Genomic DNA, 26,605 nt, shown 5'->3' with positions numbered 1-26,605 from the left:
TAGAAGATCTCACCCTTCATTGCATTCTCTCTCTCATTTATTTTTGGTCCCACTTGTAGAATTAAAGGTAGGAGATTACACTTTATTCTCTCCAATGACAAAAAAAATGGAGAGGATCCATTTCCGGTTGAGCCGCTATCTATGTTTACAAAATGGGAAATGCTAGGTAAACAATGACTATTTTGAACAACCTGAATAACCACCAATTAAATAAAAACACACTACACCTCCAAATTAACCATCTAAATTTTAATATTAAAATAACCATCTGTACACTAGTGAAATAAACATCCAATATATCTACTGTTTACATTATTTAATATTTTCATTGTTTACCTATACTTTTCCTTACAAAATATATACTCTCAAGTCAAGATAATTAAGTTAATGTATTCTTTCTGCCAATTAAACAAAGAAATTTATTGTGTACCATGTTGCATAATGTAAAGATAAAAATAATCCTTTATTTTTAAGTTATTTATTATTATTATTATTATTATTATTATTATTATTGAAAATGAAGATAAACACAAGAGAAACCAGATTTTGAGAAAACTTGCAGAAATAACAAAAGGGATAGCTTGTAGAAACAGAAAGTGTAACAGTTAAACACCTAAAATTCTCAAGGCCTCAAAAGAAACCTTGTTTTTTTCTTTTAGTATTTATTTGTTTCAAATAAGGGCATTTGCTTAACATATAGCTTACATTAAACCGCTGATGCTGATACCCTATATATGCTATTAACGTGTTATGGATAATTAATTAGCAGAATGTGATAGAGTAATGTTATTATGTTATTGTTACAAAACAAAAGTAAGGAATCCAAACAATAGATTTGTGGATTGAACAAATTTGATTGGTTGTGACAAGAGAAAACTAGCAAGAAAAGAGGTGGGGAAAAAAGTGGCTATTTGAGACCCCAAAACAAGACTAGTTGTTGAACTTCACTAAAGGATAGATACCCAAACACTGACTATATGTAACATGAAATAGGGCAACTTATACTCTAAGCTTCACAACCACCAAGTAAATACAGAGAATTAAATAAGAAAAAGTTGAGTTATTAAACCCTCGGCAATTTGCTTGCCTCGGTTATAAAAAAGAAATCAACATTTTCTTTTGAACTCATAAAAAATGTGTTAGCCTGATCTTCAAGATCCTATATGCTATTGCTATAGCCTATATGCATTGTCGTTCTATGTACTAAATTAATTGATTGAAATGGTTTTAATAATAAATTTAATAATCAATGGACCTGTTAGTGATGTACTATTAGAATTGCATTTATAGAGTTATTATTATGTTCATATCCTTAAATAATTTCGGACTTTTTAAATCAACTTGAGTTGGTCGAGTGGTCAGTACACTCGTCTGTTTAAGTAAGTGTGGGGTCCGAATCTCGCCTTGTATATGCATCAACTCATTAGTCAGCAACAAACCCTTAAATGGAACTCAAATTCGCGACAAATTAATTCTTGACTTATTGGGTTGGAGGATACTCTGGGCTACAAATAAAAAAATCGGACTTTTATAATACTCTTCTATAGAAGTAGATCAAGCAAAGTGAGAATTTTGATCAATATGGAGATTAACACTATCTAGTATTTTTTTTTTTTTGGGTGTCTTAACATTATCTAGTATAATTAAGCACTAGAGCTTGTAAATTGCAATTATGATATATAGATGCTAATTCCTTCAATTATCAATATCTAATTAAGAAGTCAGTTGCAGAGTCAAACTCCTTAGCATTCTCTCTCTGAATGAGTATGGTTTCATGCAGTAGGGAACACTTTTCATATGTTGGAACACAATTATCTGTTACTATGCTGAAATTAACAGAAGAGTGCTAAAGTAACAATCACAGGTTCAGTGTTATAATTTTCATAAACATTGTAGAATTTAGGTGCAGGAATTGCATGTTATAGGTTATAGCAGTGATGTTAAGGAAATTACTCATTTCTTGATCTAAGTAACAATTCAGAATCAGAATCTGAAGACACATTCATCTGGCAAATAGCATCATCATCTTCACTATTTCATTGACACAGTTATTCTCCAGATGAATCAGCATATCATCTCAATAGCACCAGGTAGAACACTAATCTTTTTCGGAAGGAACCCCAAATGTTCCCCGTCCGATTGAATATGAATGCCGCCGTTGCCTGAGATGTCCTCCAACTCGATTGAAAGTGCGCTATGATACAAAGAACAATCTGAATTAGCACCAACAAAAACCTAAGCAAGCCTAATTAACAGCATGAACTAAGTCTTGTTCTGCTAGGTAGGTCAGCTACATGGATTAGAAGGCGAATGCTGAGTCACATTTTTGAATTAAAGCTTAACAATAGTGTTTCGAGCCAAGATCATACCTTCTTGCTGATATATTTTCAAGTGAGAGATGTGTTCCATTATACAGCTTTTGTAATTTCAGTATGAAATCATGCCACTTAAAGTTTTGAACAATCACAACCTGAAGAATATAACACAACTTTTACTTGATTCAAAATATATGATGATATTCATCCAAGAGATTTTAGAGAAACATATTTCACCTCTAAATTTCCACTGTAAGGAGTAGCATTCGGTGTAATCTTCATGCCGCCACCAAAATACTTTGCATTTCCAATGCAAACGGTTGTTACTTGAGGCCATGTCTCCCACTCACCTTCATTGAACTGCATTTCTTTAAGTATTATAGGACCTTATATGAAAAATATGCAGGACCTAGAAACATTTGGTGAGATATGAAGCTTTACATGAAAAAAAGGAACTAACTAACACTGACCTTGATTCTCAAATCCTGGTTTTGATGCCCCATGAAAGCATGCAATGCACCAAGTACATAGCACAGTTTACCAAAGCTCTTGTATCTAGAAGCATAAAAACCAGCCTTTGCACTCCTGCAAAATTTTGCGATATGCGATTGGATACAGTCTATGAATTATACTAATTGAAATTTTCTAAGTTTGCCTTACAAATGGATGTCAGCAACATTTATGAAGTAATGGTTTTCGCAACTTTCTCCGCCGATTACACCAATGTCTATCCTTGATCTCAACCCTGTAAGAATGCCTACAATAATAAGTAACACAGCAAACAATATTGCAATTGCAAAAACAAGAACAAGAAGAAGAAGAAACCTCTAGCAACACGTTCAATGGCCTCTCGAGGATCATCTTTCCTGGAAAAGATCCAACAGATGTTTCCATTTACTGCATATAAATAAGAAGCGCAAGAAGAATGAACACACAAACAGAAACTAACCAATGAAGTGTTCTTGCAAAGTCAGAACCAGTTCCCAAGGGTATAAGCTGCATAAAGCCAAAACATACTGAGGATTCGATTCAGGACTTTTCGCTAGAGGTATTTAGATAAACTTGAATTGAGTAAAAACTAATAATATTGCATTCTAATTCCAATTATATGACTCACACCAAGAGCAGTTGAATGTGTTGAGTCTTTCATTTGACTAGTAACAGGTTTTCCAGCCCAAAAAAATCCATTGACAACCTGCTAGTAATAAACTGAGCTGGATCAGGAGAGCAATTAAGTTATAATGTTGAAATTCTTCAACAATTAATATCAACTAACAACTAATAATGTTAAATAAGGTGGAATTCTAAAAAAAAAAATCAAAGCTATTTGCACCTCATGAAGAGTTCCATCACCACCAACGGCAACAACAGCATCAGCACCTTCTCTTATGGCCTGCATAGCATGATTGCATATAACAACTCAGAATCATTGGAAGCAATAGAGTTACTACTACCTCCATTTCGAAATAAACTTCGCCAAGCTTATTTTGAAACAGGGGGAGTAGTAAATACCAATCGTGCGATTTGAAGTTCTTTGTGCTAACCTCTCTTGTTATGTCAATAGCATGACAAGGACCTGAAGTTATGGACTCCAATATCTATTCATTTATAGAATGGTTAAATTTATCTGTTAGTCCCTATAATTTCACCAAATTTGTAATTAAGTTCCTATTGTTTAAAAGCTTTCAATTAGGTTCTTACACTGTTTTGAATTTTGTAATTAGGTTCTTTCTAAGCCAAAAACGTTAATAGTTAATAGAATATTCTGAAAAAATAAGATGTTCAGGTTTAGGAATTTAGCCTTTTAACTGTAGGTATTTTTAATTTTGGGAGGAATATTCTGTTAGCACTAATGTTTTTTGTGCAAAAAGAACCTAATTACAAAATTCAAAATAGTGAAAGGACCCAATTGCTTTTAAACTATAAGAACTTAATTACAAATTCAATGAAACCATAGGGACTAACAGAATAATTTAACCTTACAGAATCAACACAGCATATAAAAATAACGAAAAATAGAAACAACATATCATGGATTTACAAATTAACAAAAAGCAACTGAATTTGCAGATTTGATCTTCAAAAAGCTCATCTTACAATTACTAACTCACATTGCATTCTTTACCGAGGCGAGACTGTAGATATGGCAGTATCTTCCTCCATTGTCTACCAGTCTTCCCATTACAACCTAAAACCCAAGATTTAGGTTTCAAAACTTGTCAAATCAAATCATATAGCTCTATATTTATTACACAAGAACATATGATTTGTGAACCTAAGAATATGATAAACATTGCAATCTTTTCCCCAAAAATGTAAACTTTACCTCAAAACAAATAATGGGTAGCTCTAATCTAATTCCAGCACCCTATCATTAAGTGCAGGAACTCAACAAGATTTTTCCTTCTTCTTCAGAGTTTTCTAAGAAGAGAAAATCATTACCTCGAGGATTGACGATGAAAACAAGGTCCCTTTGACGAGAAGAAGAAGAAAAGGATGAAGAACCAACTGGTTCTGGTGTCATCATTGGTTGTAGCTCTGATCTGAAAACCATGGTGCTAGCAGCAGCCACGTGCATTCCTCTTCCAAATGCCTCCATCATCATCATCTTCTGATACTGTTGATATCTACGCTACTATAATAGCACACAAACTTTCTGGTTTGTTATGCTGAATTTGATATTTGGAAAGAAATGTATAAGATAGATGACGGAAGAAGCAAGGAACTGTTTAACTATCTTATATATTATACATGTTAAGATTGATCACCGTACTTGACAAAGGGAATGGACAAAGTACAATGTTCCCTTTTCAAAACAACAAAAGTTTTATGATGAAATTAATGCATAAATGTATTAAAAATATGATTATCTTTTTCCTATGATACTTCTACATGAATTTTCTTTAAAAAGTAGTGTTTTATATATGAGTGCGTGCGTGCGCATGCGTGTGTAGAATTGACAAAACTTATTGCCAAATATTATCAAGTAAAATGAATGATTATAAATAATTTATTTGAGCTTTCTGTCATTTACTTTTACTGTCTTAATGATGCAGGTTTCCTAGTTACACATAACCTGATTATATAGTTATACTACTTCAACATTTAATTAGGCCATGTTAAAAGTAATAATAACAAAAAGATAAGAATTCAATAACAGAAATATTCACTTTCTTTAAAATATAAATATATATAAACAAATCCCATATTTTTTTTTAATTCCTTCCCATAATAATTGTCATTGGAAAGAGCAAGAAGCTTGCAACCAAAGCCAAGCCTGAAAAGTGCATGAAGTACTATGTATTTCAACTGGTAAGAAGTACAATCTTACAAGATTATACTTTAATAAATGAAGATTCTATGGAGTCAGAGTTCAAAGACTTAGTAACAATAAAGACTTCAAGACTGTCTATCATAAAAAGCTGGAAACTTATAATCAGGTGTGATTCCATAAGTCTAACTGCATGTTTGGTTTTCCGTCCTCCAAACCATGATTTGGAAACTGCAAACGGAAAACCAAACATAGGTGAAGGGAGCGAGAGGAGTTGCAATGGTGATCAGAAAAGAGGTTTCCTCCCATTCAACATTCCCAGCAAGTGATCAAGAACTTTTCCCCCTCCGTCTCGCAAGCCAGAATGCATAAACTCATTAGTTATCCAGAGCCTGATCCCTGCTATTTGAGAAGCTGTTTCAATGGACAGTTTAAAATTCACATACATATCTTCGTAGTAAACAGCTGCAGCAACGGGTACCTGCCAGCATTAAATGAAGCACATTAAAAACAGAAAACTTCACGACGCTCAACTAGTAGATTCGACTCTAAATAGGACTAAGATATTAGAGACATGAACAGTGCCTCTGAACATTTTGAAACCAATACAGAAGAGCTCTTCAAACAAGAACTCATTCACTTTTCAATTTCAACCAACATGGAATATGGTATGGCGTGATAAGTACAACTTTACATTTCTAGAACACGATTTGTTGTGGTTGAACCAAATATTTTGGTTGTAATTTTGAAAATATTCTCAAGTAGAGAAGTTCTCTTTAATTAGCTTTTGCTATATCATCATGGGAAATTGATAAAAAGTAAGTCAACAACTCTGTATCCAAAATCCACAATATATATTTACATTTACAACTATGACGACACTCAAATAAGAATAATATTATCTTTTTGTGAATGAAGAATAATATTATCTTAAATTGAGGTTAAAAGAGAAAATCATGATCAATTAATCTAAAATAAATAGCCAAGACTGGATTAAATACCACATTGCTAATTCAAAAAGTCACACAATTTTTTGATGTAATCTGGACCATTTATATTTTTATATGCATGATCTAGTGGCTATTTGAATTAGGGTACGCTCCCGTTACCTTCGCATAAACCACTCCTTTCATTTGACAACAGCACACAAACTTGTGAGTTGTGACAATATTCAAAAGGGACCTCTAGAAAAACCTAGCTCCTCTTTGTTACTGATTAAGAGATTGTTTTGATATGAACTTCTCCATGAAATGGGTGCTGAGTAAACTACCTTGTTGTCTTTCAAAGCTTGGACGTTGTAGAGCGGGGGCCAATCCTTCTTCTCGGCCAAAATATCAGCTACATCTTTGAACGGTTTCAAGGCTTGAATCTCATCAAACATCCATGGGAAAATCATCTACAAAAGGAAAACATGATTAGCACCTTGCTCCTCATAATTATAAATAAATGCATTATCAGCATTTGAATTAGAAGTCAAAAACATGTCTCTTAGCATTCAATGTTGCCGCAGAGCTTTTAATTTATTTTACGGGTGAAGCATCACGCTAAAGTATCAGTTTCCAGACGCTAGAATGTGCGCAAGAATCAAATCAAAACAAAACATCACAGTACTGCACAAAGAAATGTCACACTGAACAATGAACACAATTAAATATTCAGAAAACCATGTATTATTTAAAACCTACCTCTCCTGTAAAGAGTACAGGTAGTCCTTCTCTAGCCGCCTTAATTGCATCGAACTTGTCATTAATTTCATTCCTTATTCTATGAGCAGACCATCTACTAGGAGAACCCTAGAGAGAGATATAGAGATTGAGGACAAGAGTTAAAGGAAAACGATAGATCATCGATGAAGAGAGAAAAAAAATTGAAGGGATTGTTGTAGCATATACTATGCATAACCAAGAAACTCAAATGGAAGTCTACCTGACAATAGATGGACTCATGCATGAGGGCATACAGTGGATTAGTATCAAAAACTAATGACTTCTCGAACTGCATGGAACATAAATCAGAGGTTTATCTTCAAACTAAACTTCATGTTCGGGATTTAAAATCAAGGAAAAGTAAATAATTTCTTACAGAACTCAAGAAATAGTAACTTATTCTCTTTGGTGCTCCCGGAACTAACGTAGGCTCCCACACTCTCTCAAACCTAAAAAATTCAGTACACAACAAAAATGAGACACTAGTTTTCTTTGGTGCTTGAATGAGGGACAAATGTGATTTCAAGATAGGAAACATAAAAAGGAAAAATAAAAATCAGCATTTAAAGCATTACAGATAATGCATGCGCTCAAAACCGGCTCCAGATCCTAAGCCAGAGAGACCAAGAATTTGCAACCCTCTTGGGGTTAAGATTCCCCCGGATGGAAGGGCCACCTATGAAAAGGGAAAAGGAAAATAGATTTTAGCAAGGTTAGTTAGTATGCTTCTTTAAAACAATAAGAAAAGGTGTACGAGAGAGATGCTTGCCCCTCCTCCTTCTTTTTCTGCTAAATAATTAACAAGTTCTTGAACTACTTTAATATCCTGAGGGTATCGCTTGTAATACTTCTCATTTTGATTTACAACTTGCTCAAAGCCTACTCTGTACACCGAATCTGCCGTACATCCATCTCCAATTGGAGGAATTCCTCCTGTTAGAAAGGCTTGCTTCAGTCCTTGGGGTGCGAAACTCAAATACGTGACTGCGCAAAAACCACCATAACTCTGCCACAGTTAACATAACAGGATAAGAGTTAGAAAGAGTTGAATTCCAATGTTACTGTGCTTCAAAGGTACTATTTTTAAACCAACATCGAACAGCTACCATAGAAAATGATTGATACTCAAGGAGAGAAAAAGAAAGGAATGATGTTAAGGATTGTAAAGCCAAACTGCTCAGCATCAGAATCAGCTGCTTGCATGAATACTATTAGAAAGTTCTACTGAGAATACCTGTCCCAAAATTGTCCAAGGTCCAGCATTTGGAACAATTCGTACTCGGATGAACTCTGCATCATTTACTATATTATCAGCTCTAAAGTGTTTTAAGAAGTCGGCTAATTCTTGTGCAGATTTGAATTGCGACATTGATGACACAGACAGAGGAGTTGATAATCCCGTTCCTCGCTGCAGAATGAAAATAAACAAAAAACAATAGAATAGCTTATCATACACAAAGTGGTCACAAGACAAAAAGATGACAATGATACAAGTGTTTAGCAAATCATGCCTGATCCATCAAGATTACACGAAATTCTTCACAAGCTTTCTGAATCCATCCGCTAGACTCAGTTGGCCGCATGCACTCAAACCCAGGTCCACCTTGCAAATATAACAGGTATGGCAATGTTTGCTCTACTTTCCCAACTGAAATGAAACAACACATTCTTTTAATAAAACAATCCAAGATGATGAAGGAGGTGATTAACAGAATGAAGCCTAAGCGCTCATCCATCACCAATCCATAAAACAATAATTTGCCATAATTTACCACAAATAACTTTCTGGATACCATAAAAAACTTATTGTGTTGACTAACAAGTAACGATATTAACACGAACAGAATATTCGAGAAGCCCTTGTGCTTCTGAGTATGAGAAATCTAATGTTGCTCCCATTGCCAACATATGTAGTGCTCTCGAGACTCTAGTCATGGTAGTCAATACTAGAATGTAGATAGATACAATCTGCCTCCATCAAAACACAGTAATTTCCATCACCAAATTGTAAGCTTTGAATCATACAAAGCAACCAAAGAATAATCACTCATCAGATGCAAGTAACAAGCTTCACCAGCAGTTCCAGCTAAAGCTCCTTTATTATTTATCCAAACAAACTCACGTGAAGTAATAAATTACCTAAAAGTTTAATGATCCAGATTCCAGATTCCAGATTCCAACTCCACACCTCCACCTTTCCAAGGATGAAAGTTAAAAATAATCATTTCAAAAGTTGTAACACAACCAAAAAAGTCAATTAATACTTCCAGAGAATCCAATACTTTGGATTCTTCACTCGGATCCCCATGGACAAAATATTCAAAACAGCAGCTGGGTTTTCCCAATTTCAGAAAGTGGCACATCACTGACTCACCACCAAAATCTCTTTTTTTTTTTCCACCACAAAATCAACACACACAAAAACTCAAACCCTTGAAAAACCAAGGAAATTTTTTTTCTTTTTTTCTACAATCACCAAATAATCAAACTACGGTGAAAGAACCACGAATTCAATCAAACCCAAAAGAAGAAAAAACAACTCCTTTTGATTACTGTGATAACTATAACATTGTTACCTGCAACGACTTCACGAGCAAAAACCGTGATCTTAGGAGAAGAATGAGTGCCACGAGAGTAGTCAAGAGGTACAGTGAATCGGTGATCACGAAGCTGGAGCTCCGGCACCGATTGCCATTCGCCGGTGACGTGCTCCGTCGATGAATCACCGGCGGCGGCGTTTTTGTTGTTGATAAGTGCGGTCATGGAGAAGTGTGAGGCGCGAAGAGAATGTGAGAAGAGAGTAAGAGTTCTACGATGGTGATGATGATGATGATGATGATGGAGTTGAAGTTTGATGAGTGATAATGTTGTAGTTGGTGTGAGAAAACGAAGTAGTGGTGGTGGCGCGTGAGTTAACAACATATTGTTGAGGCGAGCGATGACGAAAGCAGATAATATTTTGAGCTCACATGCACGTGTATCTTATCCTACGGCCACTATTTTTTTTTTAGTCATCAGAAGTTATCTGAGCCGTTTATTTTAGAGAGTAATTATTGTTGTCATATTTATATTTTTTTTAATATATTATAGGATAAAGTATATTTTTTATTGTTTGTAATAATTTTAAAAATATTTTAAATTTTATTTTATTTTAATTTTATTCTAAAAAATTTTAATTTATATTAAATTTTTTTTTAATGACTAATTTTTTTTAAAAAATTATGATTAATTTAAAAATAATTCTACAAAAATAACTTTTAACGTAAGTAAATCAAGTATATTTATTATCTATTATTATTAAATTAATTTTAATTTTTTAAAATTTAATTGTCAAAAATATATTTGTTACAAATAAATTTTTTTAAATAATTTAAAAATAATATAATAAAAATTATTAATTAAAACAGAATAATATTCATACTCTAAATCTCTTAAAAAATATTGTTTTAAAGTAAGAAAAATTATAAAATAATAAATAATAAATTAATTATTATTGAATTTATAATTTTTATCATATATAAATTTTATTATTTTGATTAAAAAAGAATTAATTTTTATATATTTTATCAACCTTTTTATTTTTGCTTGGTTTTGACAAGTCAATTCGTCTTATATACGAGCTCCATTTATCAATTGATCCAGTAAGAGAGATGCTAAAAACTAAGGGGAAAATGATTTTCAAAAATAAATTTGGGTCCAAAACATCAGAATTTGAGTGATAATGATTTGGGGGAGATAGGCCAACATAGTCCACAGCTTGGGCCAATAACACAAAAACCTATGTAGTTTGGACTTAAGCACATGGCCCAAACTCTATCTTACCCACCTACGGGCTCCATCTGTATAGTTTGGCTAGTTGCATTTGTATCATATTCTTATATTTTTTGGAAAATAAAGATAAATATTTTCTTTTTTAAAAAATTACAGAAAAATATACAAATCTGTTATTGAGTATATACCTAAATAGGTTTTTTGTAAGAATCAGAATTTTTATGTAAAACTGCTTTAATAAAATAATAATTTTAATTAAGCCAAATAGGTTTGAAAATATAGAAATGATATTTTAAAACTAAAAAGGTGAAATTTGAATTTAATGAATTTTTTTAAATTGAAAAAATGTAACTTTTGCGAAAGATTTTTGTAAAAATGTGTACCGGTGCTTAAACCGGCAATATCGGCTCTAGTCTGTCCGGTACCGTGTTTTGAGAAAAATAAGATTTTGAAAATTGTTTTAATTTTTTGAAAGGACAAAAATAATTTAGAATGTAAAATCGGACACTAATTTTCAAGGCTTTTTTTTCGATAAACAAAGGGGCTTTAAACCTAACAAAAAGAAAACTAACAATCAGAAACTAGCCTTGGCAACATCGTGCCCCTAATGTCTTCATCAAGAATCCTTCTTAGCTCTCCTGGGGTTGATCAATGAACACAAACCCTGGGTATATGTCTAAACTTTTTTTTGGCGAGCCAATCTGCCGTTTTGTTTTCTTCTCTGTAAGTGTGCTTGATCTTGATCTGCCGGTCTCTTTTCATGAACTCTCCTATACTATGCACCAAAGCTTCAGGATGTTCTATTTTTTCTTTATGAACCAGAGTTTCTACCGCAGATTTAGAATCTGATTCTATAATAACCTTTTGAATTCCTATGTCCCAAGCAACCTTCAATCCATGATATATACCCCATAACTCAACTATATATGGTGTACATTTTTCAATATTGACCATAAAGCCTGCAACCCATCTTCCTAAGTGGTTTTTCAATAAGTTACCACATCCCGCAATGCTAAGATTTTTATCTGCTGCTCCATCCGTGTTAAGTTTAATCCAGTCTTATAGCGGTTCCTTCCAGCCAACATAAACCTCTATTTTTTTTGGTGTTTCTCTCAGCAATCTTTTCTTCTCAAATGCCGCCTTAATTTGCTCTACATGTTTCTTGATTACCTGTGTCGGGTTTGATGGTCTTTGAAATAGAGGTGTGAAAATTTTCTTATTTCTCCAATACCATAGCCACCAGCAAGTTACAAAAAATTAGGAGATCCATTCCTCATATTTGGACAAGCTCAGATCCATGGACAGGTTCCAATGGATCCAAAGTTGGACTAAACGGACCTAAAATATTAACAAACTGGACCGGACCCAAATTGGGTTAAAGTCCAACATATATAAGTGAGTTATGAGACCATTTGACCTCATTTTTCAGAAACAAGAGAGAGAGGGGCGGTGACAAGAGGGAAGAGGGTTTCACTATTCACCTCCTCCTTCAAAACTTCATAAATTTTGATCCGAAGCTCCAATTGACGAGTCGTTTGCAGTCACGCGAAGCTCTCATCGAGCTCTTCGTTTCTAGCTACACATTGCTAGTAAAAAATACTTTCTTTAGCTCCAGTTTTTTGCTCTAGTGCAAAACTCAAAAATGGCTTTGGATTTTCGAGTTTCTTTATGTTTTTTGTTGTTTATGGGTGATCTAACATTGGAGTATTATTGGATATTGCCACTAATACCGATGAATAAGGTAAGGTTTCACTAAAACCTTGTGTTTAGTTGTTTTGTATGTTGTATGATGTTAGATTGAGGTTTGGTGTTTGTTGGAGTGAGTTTGATAGTTTTGGAGCTTTGAGTTTGAGCTTGGTGTTTTGAGTTGCGTGGAAATCGGCCAAGGTATGGTTTCGATTTCCTTTATGTAATATATAATGTTTCGTGAAACTTAGGCTAGTGGCCTTTAAGATATGATTGAATGAAATGGTTGTATCATTTATTGTATGTGATTGTATGTTTGATGATGATAATGATGATATGGAGTTTTTGGAATGTGTGGTTTATGAATTACAATGAAGGTTGAGTGAGTTGTATGTGGGGGAGTACGATTAGGAGGATAACTTGATGGGTATTGGTGTTGATTTTGATTGATGGTGACTATGAGTATTGTTAATGATAAGTGTTGAAGGAGTTGATAAGTTAGGATATTAAAAGTTAGATGTTGTATAGTTGAATAATGATGGAATTTAAGAACTCTGATGTGATTTAGGTTGAATTTAAATATTGATAAATAAGGATTTTGATAGTGTGAAATAGTGTAATTGGGATGTTATTGATGGTTGAGTTTGAGGAATGAATGGTATGGACTTTTGTGTTGTTTTGGTATTGTTTGGATTGTGAGCAGTTTGATTTTCAATTGAGAGTTTAGTAAATTTGAGTTTTTAGCGTCTTTGGTAAAAATAGATTTTAGGCCAACTTTGGTGGATCATATCTTGTACTACAGTTTTTATATTGATTAAATTTTGTATTAAATTAAAGATAATTCAAAGACCTTTAAAACAGTATAGATTTTGTGGAAATCGGAATTTTGTAAAAAAAGATATGATCGTTGGAAGTTTGTGTCAAAAATATGATTTCTGTGATGTTGCAGAAATTGTGAATTCTGGTTTGTGTGCGCACGCACATATTGTATAATTTTTTAAAATGTGCATATGCACACTCTGGTGCTTACACACACTCTGTGAAATTTGCAAGTTGTGCGTACGCACATGCTGGGAAGTGCCTTCTGTCGAAGGCGTTCGCACGTATCTATGCGTGGACACAAAATGAAAAATTTTACCTTGTGTGCATACGTACACCTCTATGCGTACACACACTTTGAGAAAACTCTTCTGGGAGTGCGTACGCACACCGTCCTTTTTTTTTTTAAGAAAACCTTGTTTTTAACTATTTTTACCTTCTCCACAAGCTTGTGAACTTTCGTAAAGCTTATCTAGAGTGTCTTAACTTATTTTTTGGTTTTGAAGCATAGAGAATACCATAAGTAAATTAACTAGATAATTTCAGGTAAAAAGTTTAGAGGATGGAGCCTTAGGATTTTGGAGTATTGAGGGTGGATTAGTTGAGTGAAGTGGTAGAGTACTGTAAAGACGATTAGTATGATGAAAATGTGGAGTTGTGGATTTGATGATGAATTTGAGATATTGATTATGGTTTATGAGATGAGTATAATCATACTTGTGCTATGAGCAGTGATCTCTGAGATTAAGTAAGTGATTGTGACATGCATTATTCTCTGACGTAGGGCTGTCACAGTCTCCCGCCTACGTTCAAATGTGAGTGTTGAAGCAGGGCTTCCCACTCACATTTTTCTCTGGTTACAAGGTGGTAGAGCACTAACCCACGGAATCATGCGACTTCCAGAGGAAGGTGGTAGGGCACTCTCCCTCGGAACGTTTCCTCTGAAAGGAGAAGGTGGTAGGCACTCATCCATTCGGAATTATTCTTCCTGAGTATGCGCAACAAAGAGACTAATTCGGGAGTTGGCGACCGGAATTTGTGGCGGGTTTGGCATTATAACCGACATGTGGTATCACAGCCAATAGGACAGACATTCACCATTTGTATCTCTTATGTGCTCGTTTACTTTGATTACTTGCATTTTGCCTAAATGTATAATATGTCAACTTGCTTCTTGAATTACTTGCTATACATGAATATTACATGTGTATTACTTGTTTGCATATACTTGTGTTTGTTTGGTGCTGAGAAGGTCAGATAGATGGTGGCGATGGAATCGCGTAGAGGGTAGGTTGGCGAAGGCTGTGGGATATAGCAGTGTGATTAGTATTAGTTAGAAAACCCCTAAGTTTAGATAACACAATTTATTGTTTATGGTTTAAGTTATTTATTTTGCTAAGCTTGGATATCTGTTTGGTGTGAAGTTCTAGGATTGTTTTCGACGTTCCGGAACCTTACATCTTATATATTGGGCACTGTTACCATACTGAGATCCTTCGGTTCTCATACCATATGTTATTGTGTTTTTCATATGCAAGTCGTAATCCACCTAGGTGAGTTATGTGATGGTGGTAGAGCGGAAGATTTTTATCCCATTTTGGAGTCTTTTGATTACTTTTGTTTTTAATACTCTCACTTTTGTATTTTATTTGTCTTAGAGGTCAACATTGAGAGAGATATTGTATAAGTTGTTTTAACTTTCAAAACTCTGTATGTTAGTTTATAATTAGTCGGCCTAAACTCTGCGGGCTGAGACTAGTATCTTATGATTATTATACTCTTATATATATACATATATTTTATTATCTTATATCTATATCTTGTGCCTTAAGTTTGTAGTTTCGAGTGAACGTTTCACGCTTTTATAACTCTATTTTTGAACTTATTTCTTTCATCGAGTTTCTAGAATTACTATTTCTTTCTATATATATTATTGTATAATGTAAAACTCGGTTAATTAACGGCTAATTAACCCATAAATGAGAATTTATTCTAGAAAGTCCAAAATGTGATTTTTATGGCTAAATGTGATAGAGGAGGTTGAGATGAGAATTTCGGTACCAATTTTATAGAATTCAGACTAAGATTGGACCGAACGGGCCAAACCGGGCCAACCGGACCCAAAGTGGGCCCTTGGCCCAATATAACTAAACTAAAACCCTAGTTTTCAGCACTCTCTCTCCTCACACAACACTAATACACGCTGAAAATTGAAGAGAGGGGAGGAAGAACACTCTCTCGTTCTATCTCTCCCTTGATCTTCAAACCACCATAACTTTTGATCTAGAGCTCCGATTGCCGCTCCGTTTGCGGCCACGCGTTCACCACGGAGGGCTCTACAAAACCCATACAATCAATCTTGAGGTAAGCCACATTTTTCTCTTCGAATTTCCAGCTTTGTTTTCGAGTTTCATGAGCAAAAATGTTGAGATTTTGGGCTCTTTGATGTTATAGGACCCAACTCTCTTGAAGGAGAAGGTTAATCTTGTCTCCTTGGACCTTGGATGTGGTAAGATTCTCAATCCTAGTGTAATTTGTTGTTCTATGATGTTTGGGTATTGAGATGTTGTGTATGGGTATGATGATTGTGGCTTAGGTTATGTATGTATGAATATTGGAGCTTGATTGGTGATATTGAAAAGCTTGAAAAGGGCTTTGGTGGTGAAAAATCTGTTCTTGAAGGTGTTGAGGCCTTGAGAGCTTGAGGAAAAAGTGGTTTGGAAGTGCTCCGGTTGAGCTTGGAAAATCGGCTAAGGTATGGTCTCGGTTTCTCGTATCTAATATGTAATGTGGTAGGAAATACTTAGGCTAGAGGCCGTAAGATAGGCATTGAATTATTGGTATGGTTGAATGGTTGATATATATGATGTGGTCATATATGTGATGATGATTATTGATGCCTTGATGATATGATGTATGAGAAATATGCATGTTGTGATATATGCTTGATGATTGATTATGGTTGAATTGTGGGTTGAACCATGTTGATGGTGAGTATGATATTGATTGTATACAATGATGATTTATAAAAATTGGTGTTGTTGAAAATTGGCATGAGGAAGAGTATATGATATGTCAATGTGTTTGGGTTTGAACCACTTGGGTGAAGTGGGTTAAAATGATAGATAGTGATTTTGTAAATTGTGGTAATGTGTCAATGTGTGAGGTGAGGAGGCTTGATGTTGAATTTGATATATTTTGATTGATTTCAAAGAAAAGGAATGAAGTTGGCATGTTTTGATTGATTTTGAAAAGAGTTGAAAATGACTTGTTTTGAAAATGGCACCTTGTGATTTTGTATGAAAAATATGATTTTTGGGCATACTTTGACGGGACATAACTTGGACTACGGATCTCTGTTTTGTGCCAAATCTGTTTAGAAATGAAATTGGATCCGGGATGTCCATTCCGTTCGAAGAACAGGTGAAAAATGATTTAAAATGAGGAAGTTATGTCCGTCGGAAGATTGGGGTTTGAATCTGTGAATTCTGCAGTTTTTAACTTAGAAAATTTTTAGCAGAATGACCCCCGCGCGTAGGCGCACTTGGCGCGTACACGCCGTTCTTCTCGTAAAGGCCATCCACGCGTGCGCGTGATGTGCGCGGGCGCGCCGAATGTGCTGCACCCAATGCCCAGCCATTTCCCAGAGAATTATGACAAAACTGTGCCAGGTTTGTGCCTAGGGCACGAGAGCACCCACGCGAACGTGTGTTTGACGCGTGCGCGTCGATTGGCTAATTTTCAATCCACGCGTTAGCGTACATGATGCATACGCGTCGATGAGTTTTGTGGCCATCCACGCGTGCGCGTGGAGTGCGCTTACGCGTGGTCCCGTTTTCATTCCAAAGTTGATTTTTGAGTTTTAAAAGCCAAATCTCATACTTCTAAGCCTTCGATCTCACCATTTATGTCTTAAATCATTATGATATGCATAGCTACTAGAAAAGGAGCTAGGGGATGTGGTAACTTGCGAGTGAAGCAAGGGAAAATGAATGATCAATGAGGATCAAAGATGATTATGTGAGAGGCGGAGGATGGCGGTGGAAGTGCTTGCTATGCCATGGGCAGAAGGGCCGTGATTGTTAATGAAATGGCTGGTTATGAATTCAACCGTGAGTCGAATGGCTGGTTATGGATTTAACCGTGAGCCGGATGGCTAGATTATTGCCGTGTTACGGCGGAGCCATGATTATGGATAAGTATAAATGCATATATGCTGTTGAATGAATTGTGAATGTTGCACTTCCACTGTTGGAGATGAGAGTTTCCCTGGAAGGAAGCAGTAGCTAGCCACCACGTGCTCCAGGTTGAGAATCGAATCTCTTTTGACCCTATGTCGTAAGGGTGGCCGGGCACTGTGAAAGCCCCGGATGAGCTCGCCCCCGTAAATATTCACCAGTGAATGTGATGGATATAGATCATGATTATGATCAAGTTTATGATGAGTATAACTCGAGTTGGGGATGCGCGACAGAGGGACAGTCCAATGGTTAGCTACCAGGACTTGTCGGGTTTGCTCTATAACCGACAGATGATATCATCAGCCACTAGGGACAGACATTCATCATATGCATACTATATGAATTGTTTGAGATTGCCTATTTGACTGCATATTACTTGCTAATTGTCTAAATGCCTTATTTGTTCCTATTTGTATATTTCTTGTTTGATATAACTGTGTTTGCTACATTATACCCCTGCTGGTGGATGGGAGGTCTGAAGGAATTAGAAAGGGAAGTATTAGTTAGACTGAAGAACCTTTAGTCAGTCGCCACATATGGTTTAGCTTGTTTATAAGCTTTTGATATTATCTGGAGGACGTTCTAGGATTGCCTTTGGCTTTCCTCTATTATTATGTATTATATATGTGGAAGCTGTTACCATGCTGGGGACCTCTGGTTCTCACCTATGCGGATTTTGTGGTTTTCAGATGCAGGACGTGAGGTTTCTCGCTGAGGCCTGCTGGAGACTTCTGGTTTAGCGAAGATCCTTTGTTCTTGGGGACTCTGTTTAGTTTATATGTTTTGCTTAGATACTTTTATCTCCATTAAATAATACAAACTATGATGACTTCTCTTATGGGAGATTTTGGAGAATAGGTTTCTGTATTTGTGTCCCTTTGGGTTTCCTTATTTTATCATATGTATATATTGCTACGCTCGAACCGGTTATCTTCGCAGCCGGATTTTGAGTCTTGATATTCCTGTTTTTGACACTCCTTGGTATATATATAATCTCGCATTGGTTTATCCTTATTCGTTACGTTATCGATCGGAGTGTTGCGCTTTCGAGTTGCGATTTTTGTTTACCCCTTTTTCTATAAAGGCTCCTAGTTATAAACCTTATTCATATTACTATATGTACTAAATTTTTATTTTAGAGGTCATAATGTCTTACCATCTCTAAATTATGACTTAAGCATAAGACTCTGTACGGTAGGGTGTTACATATAAGCCTTATAATTATCATAACCTTTAATTAACTTTTATTTTACGGTATGAGGTAAAGTTTAAGATCATTAGCGTGTTACATTCCTAACGAATTTCGGATCGAAAGTTTTCATTCCAAAAAAAATTATTACGTTGAATTTCATGAATAAAAATAAGATATATAGGTATTTTTATCACATCTAATCCGTCTGTATTTTGATTCAATAAGTAATGTCTATTCTTTGTTTATTTTTATTATTTGTATTTATCATAAAACTGACCGTAAAATATTTTTTAATTCAAAATAAAATCGAACTTCAATATCTTATTAAAGGACTATTTGATAGCTGCCATACACACGTGGTTGCAGTGTTGGATTATCTAGTGAAATGGAATTCCATATTAATTTCTAGAAGGTAACTAAATTATTCTGGCTTTATATTATGGTTATAAAAATAAACGAATTTATGCTATTCCAATTCTGTTTTAACCACGTTAAAGTTTCTGGTATAAGTTTATAATAAAAATTCGCAAATGGTTTTCTTAAGAGAAATGTTAGCGTCTTAAATCACCTTTTTTCCCTTAACAAGGCTCCTAAAACATTCTTGCTTTTTTTTTCTTTTTGGTCATACTAAAACATTCTTGCTTTAACAACATCATCAAATTCGACCAACTCATAAGTCAAATCCCTTTCCTTCCAATTCTATAAAATGAACCTTTTTCTATTAAAAAAAAATCATACTGATTTCTCATAAAATTAAGTGATATTACACAATTATTTTATAATAATAAAAATATATGCTAAAATTTTCCCCTTTTTTTTGTATTGTTACACTCAATAGATTTGTATTACAACATCTCCTAAAAAAATAATATCAACTTGTCTTTTAAGAAGATTAGTATATAATTACATAACAAACTAAGAGATGTATGCATGAGGAATATTATGTAATTTTAAGATGGATTTAGGTCTGGTTTATTAAATTTTTTTTCGAGACATATGTGACCTTATTTTGTATTTCGTAAATAAAAAAAGTTATGTGCTTGTGTTTATATTTTTTAAAAGTTAGAGATGATTTAAATAGTATTTAAAGAAGTATTTTTTAAAAATTTGGTTTTCTAAATTTTGAATTTTTATTTAATATGGTAAAGTGTGATTTCTCACTTTTGAATATTTTCTCCCTCGTGTTTTTTTTGTTCCATCTATGAAATAAATGGTGAGAGATCACACTTTACCCTTTACAGTAAAATCTAAAATTTAGAGGATCCAAATCTATTTTTCAAAGTTAATTTGTATTTATTAAAATTAAAAAATTTTGTATAATCTCATATATTATTAAATGTCAAAATTTTTTCTTATATTTATACTTATTATGGTCTTTTTAAATTTTAAAAATTGTTTTACCAAATACAAATACAATTAATGTTACTTATATTTATTGAAGGTAGATACTCCAATAATTTGACTATTGGATGATGAATTATAAAAGTGTTATTTTTATTTAAAATATGGTCAAATAAATAATCACACTTTTATATGAAGTATCTTCATAAAAAGATGTTTTTGGCATCTTCATTTGAGTAACTCCCTTTATTGAAAGTCATTTTCATTTTTTTTATTTTTCACAATATCTCCTAACCTGACAGACCAAGGACTAATCCGTCGCGAATAGAAACTGTATTTAAGGATTTGCGGCTGGCCAATGAATTGTTACATGCACAAGGCGAGATTCGAACCCCTAACACTTACTTAAACAAACTAGCAAGCTAACTACTGAACCTTCATTTTTAATTTAATTTACCAAACATAAATATTATAACTTTTAAAAAATTATCTTTTAAAAATTACTTTTGATAAACTACTTTTAAAAAGTTAAAATTTTACTAAACGAGCCCTTAGTTAACTGGTGTCTTAAAGAAATATTATAAGAATATAAATATAATTTAAAAAAATTATACATTCAATACATTAAATATATATATATATATATATATATATATATATATATATATATATATAACTCATGAATTAAGAATTATCGCAACAACCAGATCTACTCGACATTACTATACTTAGTAGTTAACGAAACCTTTCACTTCACAAGAATCTTTCAAAAAATGATCAACTAATATTCTTTTTGGATTATTTTACTCAACTTACGAGTTGCTCAAAAAATCTGTTGATTTTGAACCACAGGATGAATAGTTGTCATAGGTGATGAATTGATTTCTTACCGATGTCACTCTATTTTTGTTCGTCTATAATGATTGAGAAATCCACAAATCTCAATTGTATTTCTTCTTAATATAGATAATATTAGAATATCCGTTAGAATATATGCACATAGATATATCTATTATCTACATATCGACTCATTAAAGGACAAAAAATTCGATTTACCTAGTGAAAAAACATTATCCGTTTCCCCCCTTTTCTTGCTAGGATTGGAAATCCTGTATTTTACATATCCATACGATTGAGTCCTTGGATTTCCGAAATAGTGTAAAGTGCTTCGAATCATTGCTATTTGACTCGGACCTATTCTAAAAAAGTCGAGGCATTTCGAATTTTTTGTTGACACGGACAATACTATCTCATTTATTTCTGGCAATGTTATTTTGATATTTGGTCTCAACCCCGAATGATCCATATAAAAGAATTATTTGAGAATTCATTTCATTTTTTTTGGGGGGCTATCTTTCAAATGTACTGCCCTTTGATTTCACCAGTTTCGGCCTGGGATTTAAAAATTGCTTCGGATATATATATCCTTTTAATAAGTTTGAGTGAATTTTCTTTTACTATATACTTGAAATATGTTTTTAAAACACATTAGCAAGACTCTTTTTAAGATAAATAAGGTAATTTATCATAGTGGGAAGGATAACATGCTACATGCACTTCTCTAATCATCTTTTGACTTTTCTTTTCCCCTTCCAAAAGTTCCAATATGAATGTAGACATGTATGGCAAATTGACTATTTCCACTATATTCATAATGGGATTCACTTCTATTTGTTTGTTTGTTTGATTTGAGCCAAGCATATGGCATAAAGTAATTAGTGTGAGTTAACATGTTAACTTCAAGCTAACGTGAAATACTATGCCTTCTTACCAATTTATAAACAAAAGAGCATATGCTTCATGGAATCTAATTCCTTGATTACATCAATCTTTGTGCTTGTGCACCCAAAAGTAAGAGACTCCACCGTTATTATTGGTGGTCTCACACAGGATAATTAGTAGAATAAATACCAACAAGCAACCACCATGTAACCCATATGTCACATTCACACACATAATATAATAATGATATTCATATTAAATCATCATTGACAATGTAAAAAAAGTCAATGCAAAGTGCTTTGCTAATTTATCGCAACTATTGTTGAATCCAATGAACTCAAAAGCAAACACATGGGCCATGCATGCAATTACACAAGTTGTTTGAAAAGTAAATTGATTTTACAATGAGAGAGCTAGGTATGCAGACTATGAATCCCTAAATAATCATTAATTTTTTTAACAAGATTAACAAAATTATATAAACATGCTTAAACCTAACTTAGTTACTACTACACCTAAAGTTTCCTTCACAAGGCATTGTTAGTAAAGAACTAAAGATTCCTCCAAAATCTTCCAATTCCTATTCTCTACAAATGAAAAAGCATGAAAACAATGGTCACTTGTGAATTGTGATAGAGTTTCTAATTTCTTCTTGTCCTCAGCCATTTCGTATTGCGATTGCATATTTTCTGCGATTTTGGACAATTTCTCATGTTGTCCAAAATTGCAGAACTGCAATCGCAATATAAAACCTTTGGTATTGTTGTTGTGATATCGACTACATTTGCATCAATTGCAATCTTCTATGATTCTTCAAAATCACATAAACAACAATGCAACATTAATCATCAATTGTTTAAAACTTTTGGCCAAATGAATCAGCTACCACCAGCAGCAGTGGCAGCACTATTGGCAACCCAAGAAGGCATAGCAATAGCTGAAAAGGGATCAACAAAGAAATTATCTCCTCTAATTCCATCATCATCAATACCAGTGATCTCTTTCAGTTCATCAAAACTATCAAAGAAATCATCAGGTATCACCATATCAGATAAACCAAACTCATCATCATCATCATCATCAGCCAAATCCTCTCCCTTCTCTTCTCTGCTCACTGATGACTTTTCACAATGTTGTGGTAAAGCCTCTTCTTCCGCAACTGAGATATCAGGCGAAGCCGATTTCGTTGGTGTCAAGGCCTTCTCATCGGATTCTCCACCGTTGGTGGTGGTGGCTGTAGCTGCCTGAGGTGTCAACGGCTTTTGGCGCGTCGATCCGGCAAGAGAGTTCCTGTGAGTTGGAGCAGGGTGGTTGTGTTCTGCTGTGTAGGTTACTATGAACATTGTTGGATCCGTTCTGTTCCTTTCAACTTGTTTCCTTGCCAAACATCCCTTTGAGCTGCTACATCTATAGTATCCCCTGCAAAATCACAGAACAAATGGAAATTCTATTAGGCCTTAACACTTTAATTTGAAGGTCATAATATTTGGATTTCATTTTAGATGCTCAAACTTATGGTATAAAAAGGTACAAGTTTCAAACTTTCAATTCATCTTAATATCATTTGGTAAAGTTGCATGCAATAATTCTCAGCATAATCTTTAGTTTACAAGATCATAATTTGAGCATAATTGGAGTGTAAAAAAGGTTACTTTTCTTATGAATCTAACCATAATTACCAAACCAAAAAACAAAACACACTCTTAATTAGTTCTTACAGAAATATGCTTGAAAGGTGAAAGTTTCAAACTTTCAATTGCAAGATCAAATCATAGTTTAAGCCTAATCGGAAGAAAAAAAAGTAAATTTTTTTCTATACATTAACCACAATTAGCAAACCATGAACCAAAACATACCCTTAATTAGTTCTTTAAGAAAATTGCAAGTGAAAAAAACCTAGAAGGGTGCCTCTCATACCTTGGATATGGTGACCCCTTTATGGGTTTCTGTCCATATTTCCTCCATGCCCATATGTCTGATGAGAGATTCTCAACTGGTACCTGACAAACTCTCTTGAGCTGGTTCTTCCTGTGAAGAACAAAAGACATGCATTTTCAGACCAAAGGAAAAAATAAAGACAAGATTTTTCTAACATGGGTCAATTCAAGATCAAATTTTTCTTTTGTGGGACAAAATGATAAGACCCAAGCTCAATTTTTTTACCTTCTTTTAGATCTTGGGGTGTTGACAGAATCACCACCAGGGTGAGGATGCTTGTTGGTGTTGCTTCTCTGTTGCTTCTCTTGTGCATGAACAGGTTTTGGTGGTGGTGGTGGTGGTGCTACAGAGAATGAAGACAAAGGAGAAGAAGCTTGCAATGATTGTTGTTGTTGAGGGAGTGATTTTGTAAAGAAAGGCTTGCAAAGCTCATGCAACTCTTCAATGGCGGTCCTTGGTCCAAAGGGGTATGAATATGAAGCAGCAGAAAAAGACATAACATTGTTGGTAATTCCTTGTTGTTGGTGTTGGTCTTCAGTGTCAAGGACAGAAGAAGGAGAAGCTTGAGAGTAAAAGTAACCGAAACCAGAAGAGGATGAGGAAGAAGAAGAAGATGAAGATGAAGAGGTGAGGGTGGAGCAGCCTCGAACCACCGCATGGAGATCCCAATCAAGCTCCATCTCCATTTGAGAGAGACAAAGGCGTCTGCAATTTCTGAAGATGCTGTCTCTTCTGCGTGCTTCTCTCTGTTTGCTGCAAAAACTTTTTTTCTCTCTTCTTCAGAGAGAGAGAGAGAGAGAGAGAGAGAGAGAGAGAGAGAGAGAAGAGAGAGACAAAAGAAGGCGCTGACTTTTGGCTAAGAGAGATGATAAGATGCAGCTCAGTGGAATTGACATGTATATATAGAAACACAGAGAAAATCAAAATATGCAAAGTCGTCTTTATCTAATTACATCATTTAATATTATTTAATCTAGTTTAACAATGTCTCGCCTTGTATATCCAATAATTTATTTATTAATAATAAATTCTTAATTAAAATTTTGATTTTTAGTCCATGAATTTAAACTTCATTTAAGTATGGGAGTGAATCCTTAGTAAAAAAAATTAGATTAGATAGTATTCAGTGTTTAATTTAATTATTTATTATTTTTTTATTTATTTTTAATTTTACTTATAAATTTTAAGATGAGAGATTGTACTGTATTCTGTCAAATATTAAAAAAATTGAAAAGAATTCATTTTCTTTAAGTATCTCTCATTAGTTAATAAATCATTTATGTATAAAACAAAATTTAAATTTAATATTTATTTAAGTAAACGAATAATTTTATTATTTAACTAATTTTAATTGATTAAAAAAATCAAAATTATCTTAATATTTGTCAACATTTAATTAAAAAATAATGGATTTTATTTTTTTAATTATATAAAATATTATTTATGTATCAAAATTAGTTATTATAATTTTTATGTAAATATATATTTTATATAGTAGTTGATTTGATGGTTGAATTTTTTTATATATTGTTAATATATTCTTGAATTATTTAAAAATTATATGCTTACTTTTTGTAACACATTTTTTAATACAAAATTTTCAAACTTTACACCAAAAGAAAAATAGGATAATTAGATAACAATTTTAATATTATAATGATTTAATATGGGAAAAAACCTTCTTTTGTCTTTAATGAGAGGGGGGGACAAGAGAAACATTTTAAGATAATATACTAAATTATTATTGTAAAAATTTTTGTGTCTTAAATATTATAGAATAAGATTAACGCTTTTAATGATAAAATGAGAGTCATATTCTCTTGTATAAAAACCTCTTAACATATGGTAAGAAAGAAAAAAAAAAGTAAAGTGGCTTTTTTATAATAATTTTGTGATAGTGGTTGGCATTTTTGGCATCTCTATGCTTATCGCTTTGTTTTGTTTGTGGGGCTTGTTTTCTTTATTTTATTTTTGTTCTGTTACCCTTGTGATGTTCACACGACATTGGAAGAGAGTGTTTGGTGATCTGGCGGGGTTGACTTATGAAAATGTCAAAGGGGTACAGATTTTATGGAGAGTGAGAAAAAGTCCACACGCACTTTATGAGGGGGTTAGCTCTTTGAGGAGTAATGCCGACAGAAAAAGATGCATAAAATAATTATAAATAATAATTTAATTAATGCCATGTATGGTTGGTGCTGGATGGATTTGTATTACACCATACGAGGCAGTTTTTGTGGTGGTGGAGAATGGAAATTGTGATTTCGGAAAAGTGAACATCTTTTGAATTTTTTATTTTTTAAAAATTCTTCCAAATGTGCAAACAAGAATTTTATTTTTCAACATATTTCTAGTATTTTTAATTACTTTTATGGAAAATATTTAAGAAGTCAAATATTTATTTATTTATTTGAATGATACATTAAGAGCATGTTTGGGGAAAAAATTAGATTAAGTTTATTTTAATAGTTATTTTTATAAATTACCTTTTATAAAATTGACTAAAGAAGAATTAGAAATCATATAAGTCAGGAGTCAGGATAGGTTAGACTTTACTTTTAATAAATTAAGTATGTGATGTAGTTAATTAATTATTTTTTTTC

The 26,605-nt window shown here is 33.5% G+C and overlaps 3 protein-coding genes across 4 annotated transcripts; all 3 read right to left on the bottom strand.

The window, feature by feature from the left end:
- Nucleotides 1-1,725: 1,725 nt before the first annotated feature.
- On the bottom strand, nucleotides 1,726-5,067 carry LOC112797530 (sphingoid long-chain bases kinase 2, mitochondrial). The gene is made up of 12 exons (XM_025840518.3): nucleotides 4,758-5,067; nucleotides 4,427-4,503; nucleotides 3,860-3,913; nucleotides 3,649-3,708; nucleotides 3,433-3,510; nucleotides 3,265-3,311; nucleotides 3,141-3,181; nucleotides 2,976-3,060; nucleotides 2,786-2,900; nucleotides 2,553-2,675; nucleotides 2,370-2,470; nucleotides 1,726-2,194 (listed from the first exon to the last, which is right to left on the bottom strand). The coding sequence occupies exons 1-12, from the start codon at nucleotides 4,921-4,923 to the stop codon at nucleotides 2,065-2,067; spliced, it is 1,077 nt and encodes a 358-aa protein (XP_025696303.1). The 5' UTR covers nucleotides 4,924-5,067; the 3' UTR covers nucleotides 1,726-2,064.
- A 397-nt stretch (nucleotides 5,068-5,464) lies between these two features.
- On the bottom strand, nucleotides 5,465-10,237 carry LOC112797529 (uncharacterized). 2 transcript variants are annotated; one of them, XM_025840517.2, is made up of 10 exons: nucleotides 9,869-10,237; nucleotides 8,804-8,940; nucleotides 8,527-8,700; nucleotides 8,062-8,298; nucleotides 7,868-7,968; nucleotides 7,669-7,741; nucleotides 7,513-7,581; nucleotides 7,272-7,379; nucleotides 6,857-6,982; nucleotides 5,465-6,067 (listed from the first exon to the last, which is right to left on the bottom strand). In XM_025840517.2, the coding sequence occupies exons 1-10, from the start codon at nucleotides 10,212-10,214 to the stop codon at nucleotides 5,873-5,875; spliced, it is 1,566 nt and encodes a 521-aa protein (XP_025696302.1). In that variant the 5' UTR covers nucleotides 10,215-10,237; the 3' UTR covers nucleotides 5,465-5,872. The 2 variants fall into 2 exon arrangements, with proteins under 2 accessions (XP_025696302.1, XP_029153818.1); XM_029297985.2 differs by having other exon boundaries at nucleotides 5,465-5,985.
- A 12,065-nt stretch (nucleotides 10,238-22,302) lies between these two features.
- On the bottom strand, nucleotides 22,303-24,882 carry LOC112797528 (WRKY transcription factor 22). The gene is made up of 3 exons (XM_025840516.3): nucleotides 24,228-24,882; nucleotides 23,982-24,092; nucleotides 22,303-23,483 (listed from the first exon to the last, which is right to left on the bottom strand). The coding sequence occupies exons 1-3, from the start codon at nucleotides 24,686-24,688 to the stop codon at nucleotides 22,943-22,945; spliced, it is 1,113 nt and encodes a 370-aa protein (XP_025696301.1). The 5' UTR covers nucleotides 24,689-24,882; the 3' UTR covers nucleotides 22,303-22,942.
- Nucleotides 24,883-26,605: the final 1,723 nt, after the last annotated feature.

The sequence above is a fragment of the Arachis hypogaea genome, chromosome 4, assembly GCF_003086295.3.
Source record: "Arachis hypogaea cultivar Tifrunner chromosome 4, arahy.Tifrunner.gnm2.J5K5, whole genome shotgun sequence".
NCBI lineage: Eukaryota > Viridiplantae > Streptophyta > Magnoliopsida > Fabales > Fabaceae > Arachis > Arachis hypogaea.
The sequence above is the reverse complement of the archived record's forward strand: the minus strand, read 5'-3'. Positions and strand labels throughout refer to the sequence as shown.

Bases quoted from the DNA above. Each gene is read 5' to 3' on its own strand.
- LOC112797528 (XM_025840516.3), bottom strand. From the start codon at position 24,688: ATGGAGATGGAGCTTGATTGGGATCTCCATGCGGTGGTTCGAGGCTGC. The intron at 24,093-24,227 runs GTAAAAAAATTG...TGTTCTTCACAG, and splicing joins ACCCCAAGATCTAAAAGAAG to GAAGAACCAGCTCAAGAGAG. The intron at 23,484-23,981 runs GTATGAGAGGCA...GTGATTTTGCAG, and splicing joins AAGGGGTCACCATATCCAAG to GGGATACTATAGATGTAGCA.
- LOC112797530 (XM_025840518.3), bottom strand. From the start codon at position 4,923: ATGATGATGATGGAGGCATTTGGAAGAGGAATGCACGTGGCTGCTGCT. The intron at 3,182-3,264 runs GTTAGTTTCTGT...GATCTTTTCCAG, and splicing joins TTTGCAAGAACACTTCATTG to GAAAGATGATCCTCGAGAGG. The intron at 2,471-2,552 runs GTGAAATATGTT...TATATTCTTCAG, and splicing joins CTTACAGTGGAAATTTAGAG to GTTGTGATTGTTCAAAACTT.
- LOC112797529 (XM_025840517.2), bottom strand. From the start codon at position 10,214: ATGTTGTTAACTCACGCGCCACCACCACTACTTCGTTTTCTCACACCA. The intron at 7,742-7,867 runs GTAATGCTTTAA...TGAATTTTTTAG, and splicing joins TTTGAGCGCATGCATTATCT to GTTTGAGAGAGTGTGGGAGC. The intron at 7,582-7,668 runs GTAAGAAATTAT...TGTTCCATGCAG, and splicing joins GTTACTATTTCTTGAGTTCT to TTCGAGAAGTCATTAGTTTT.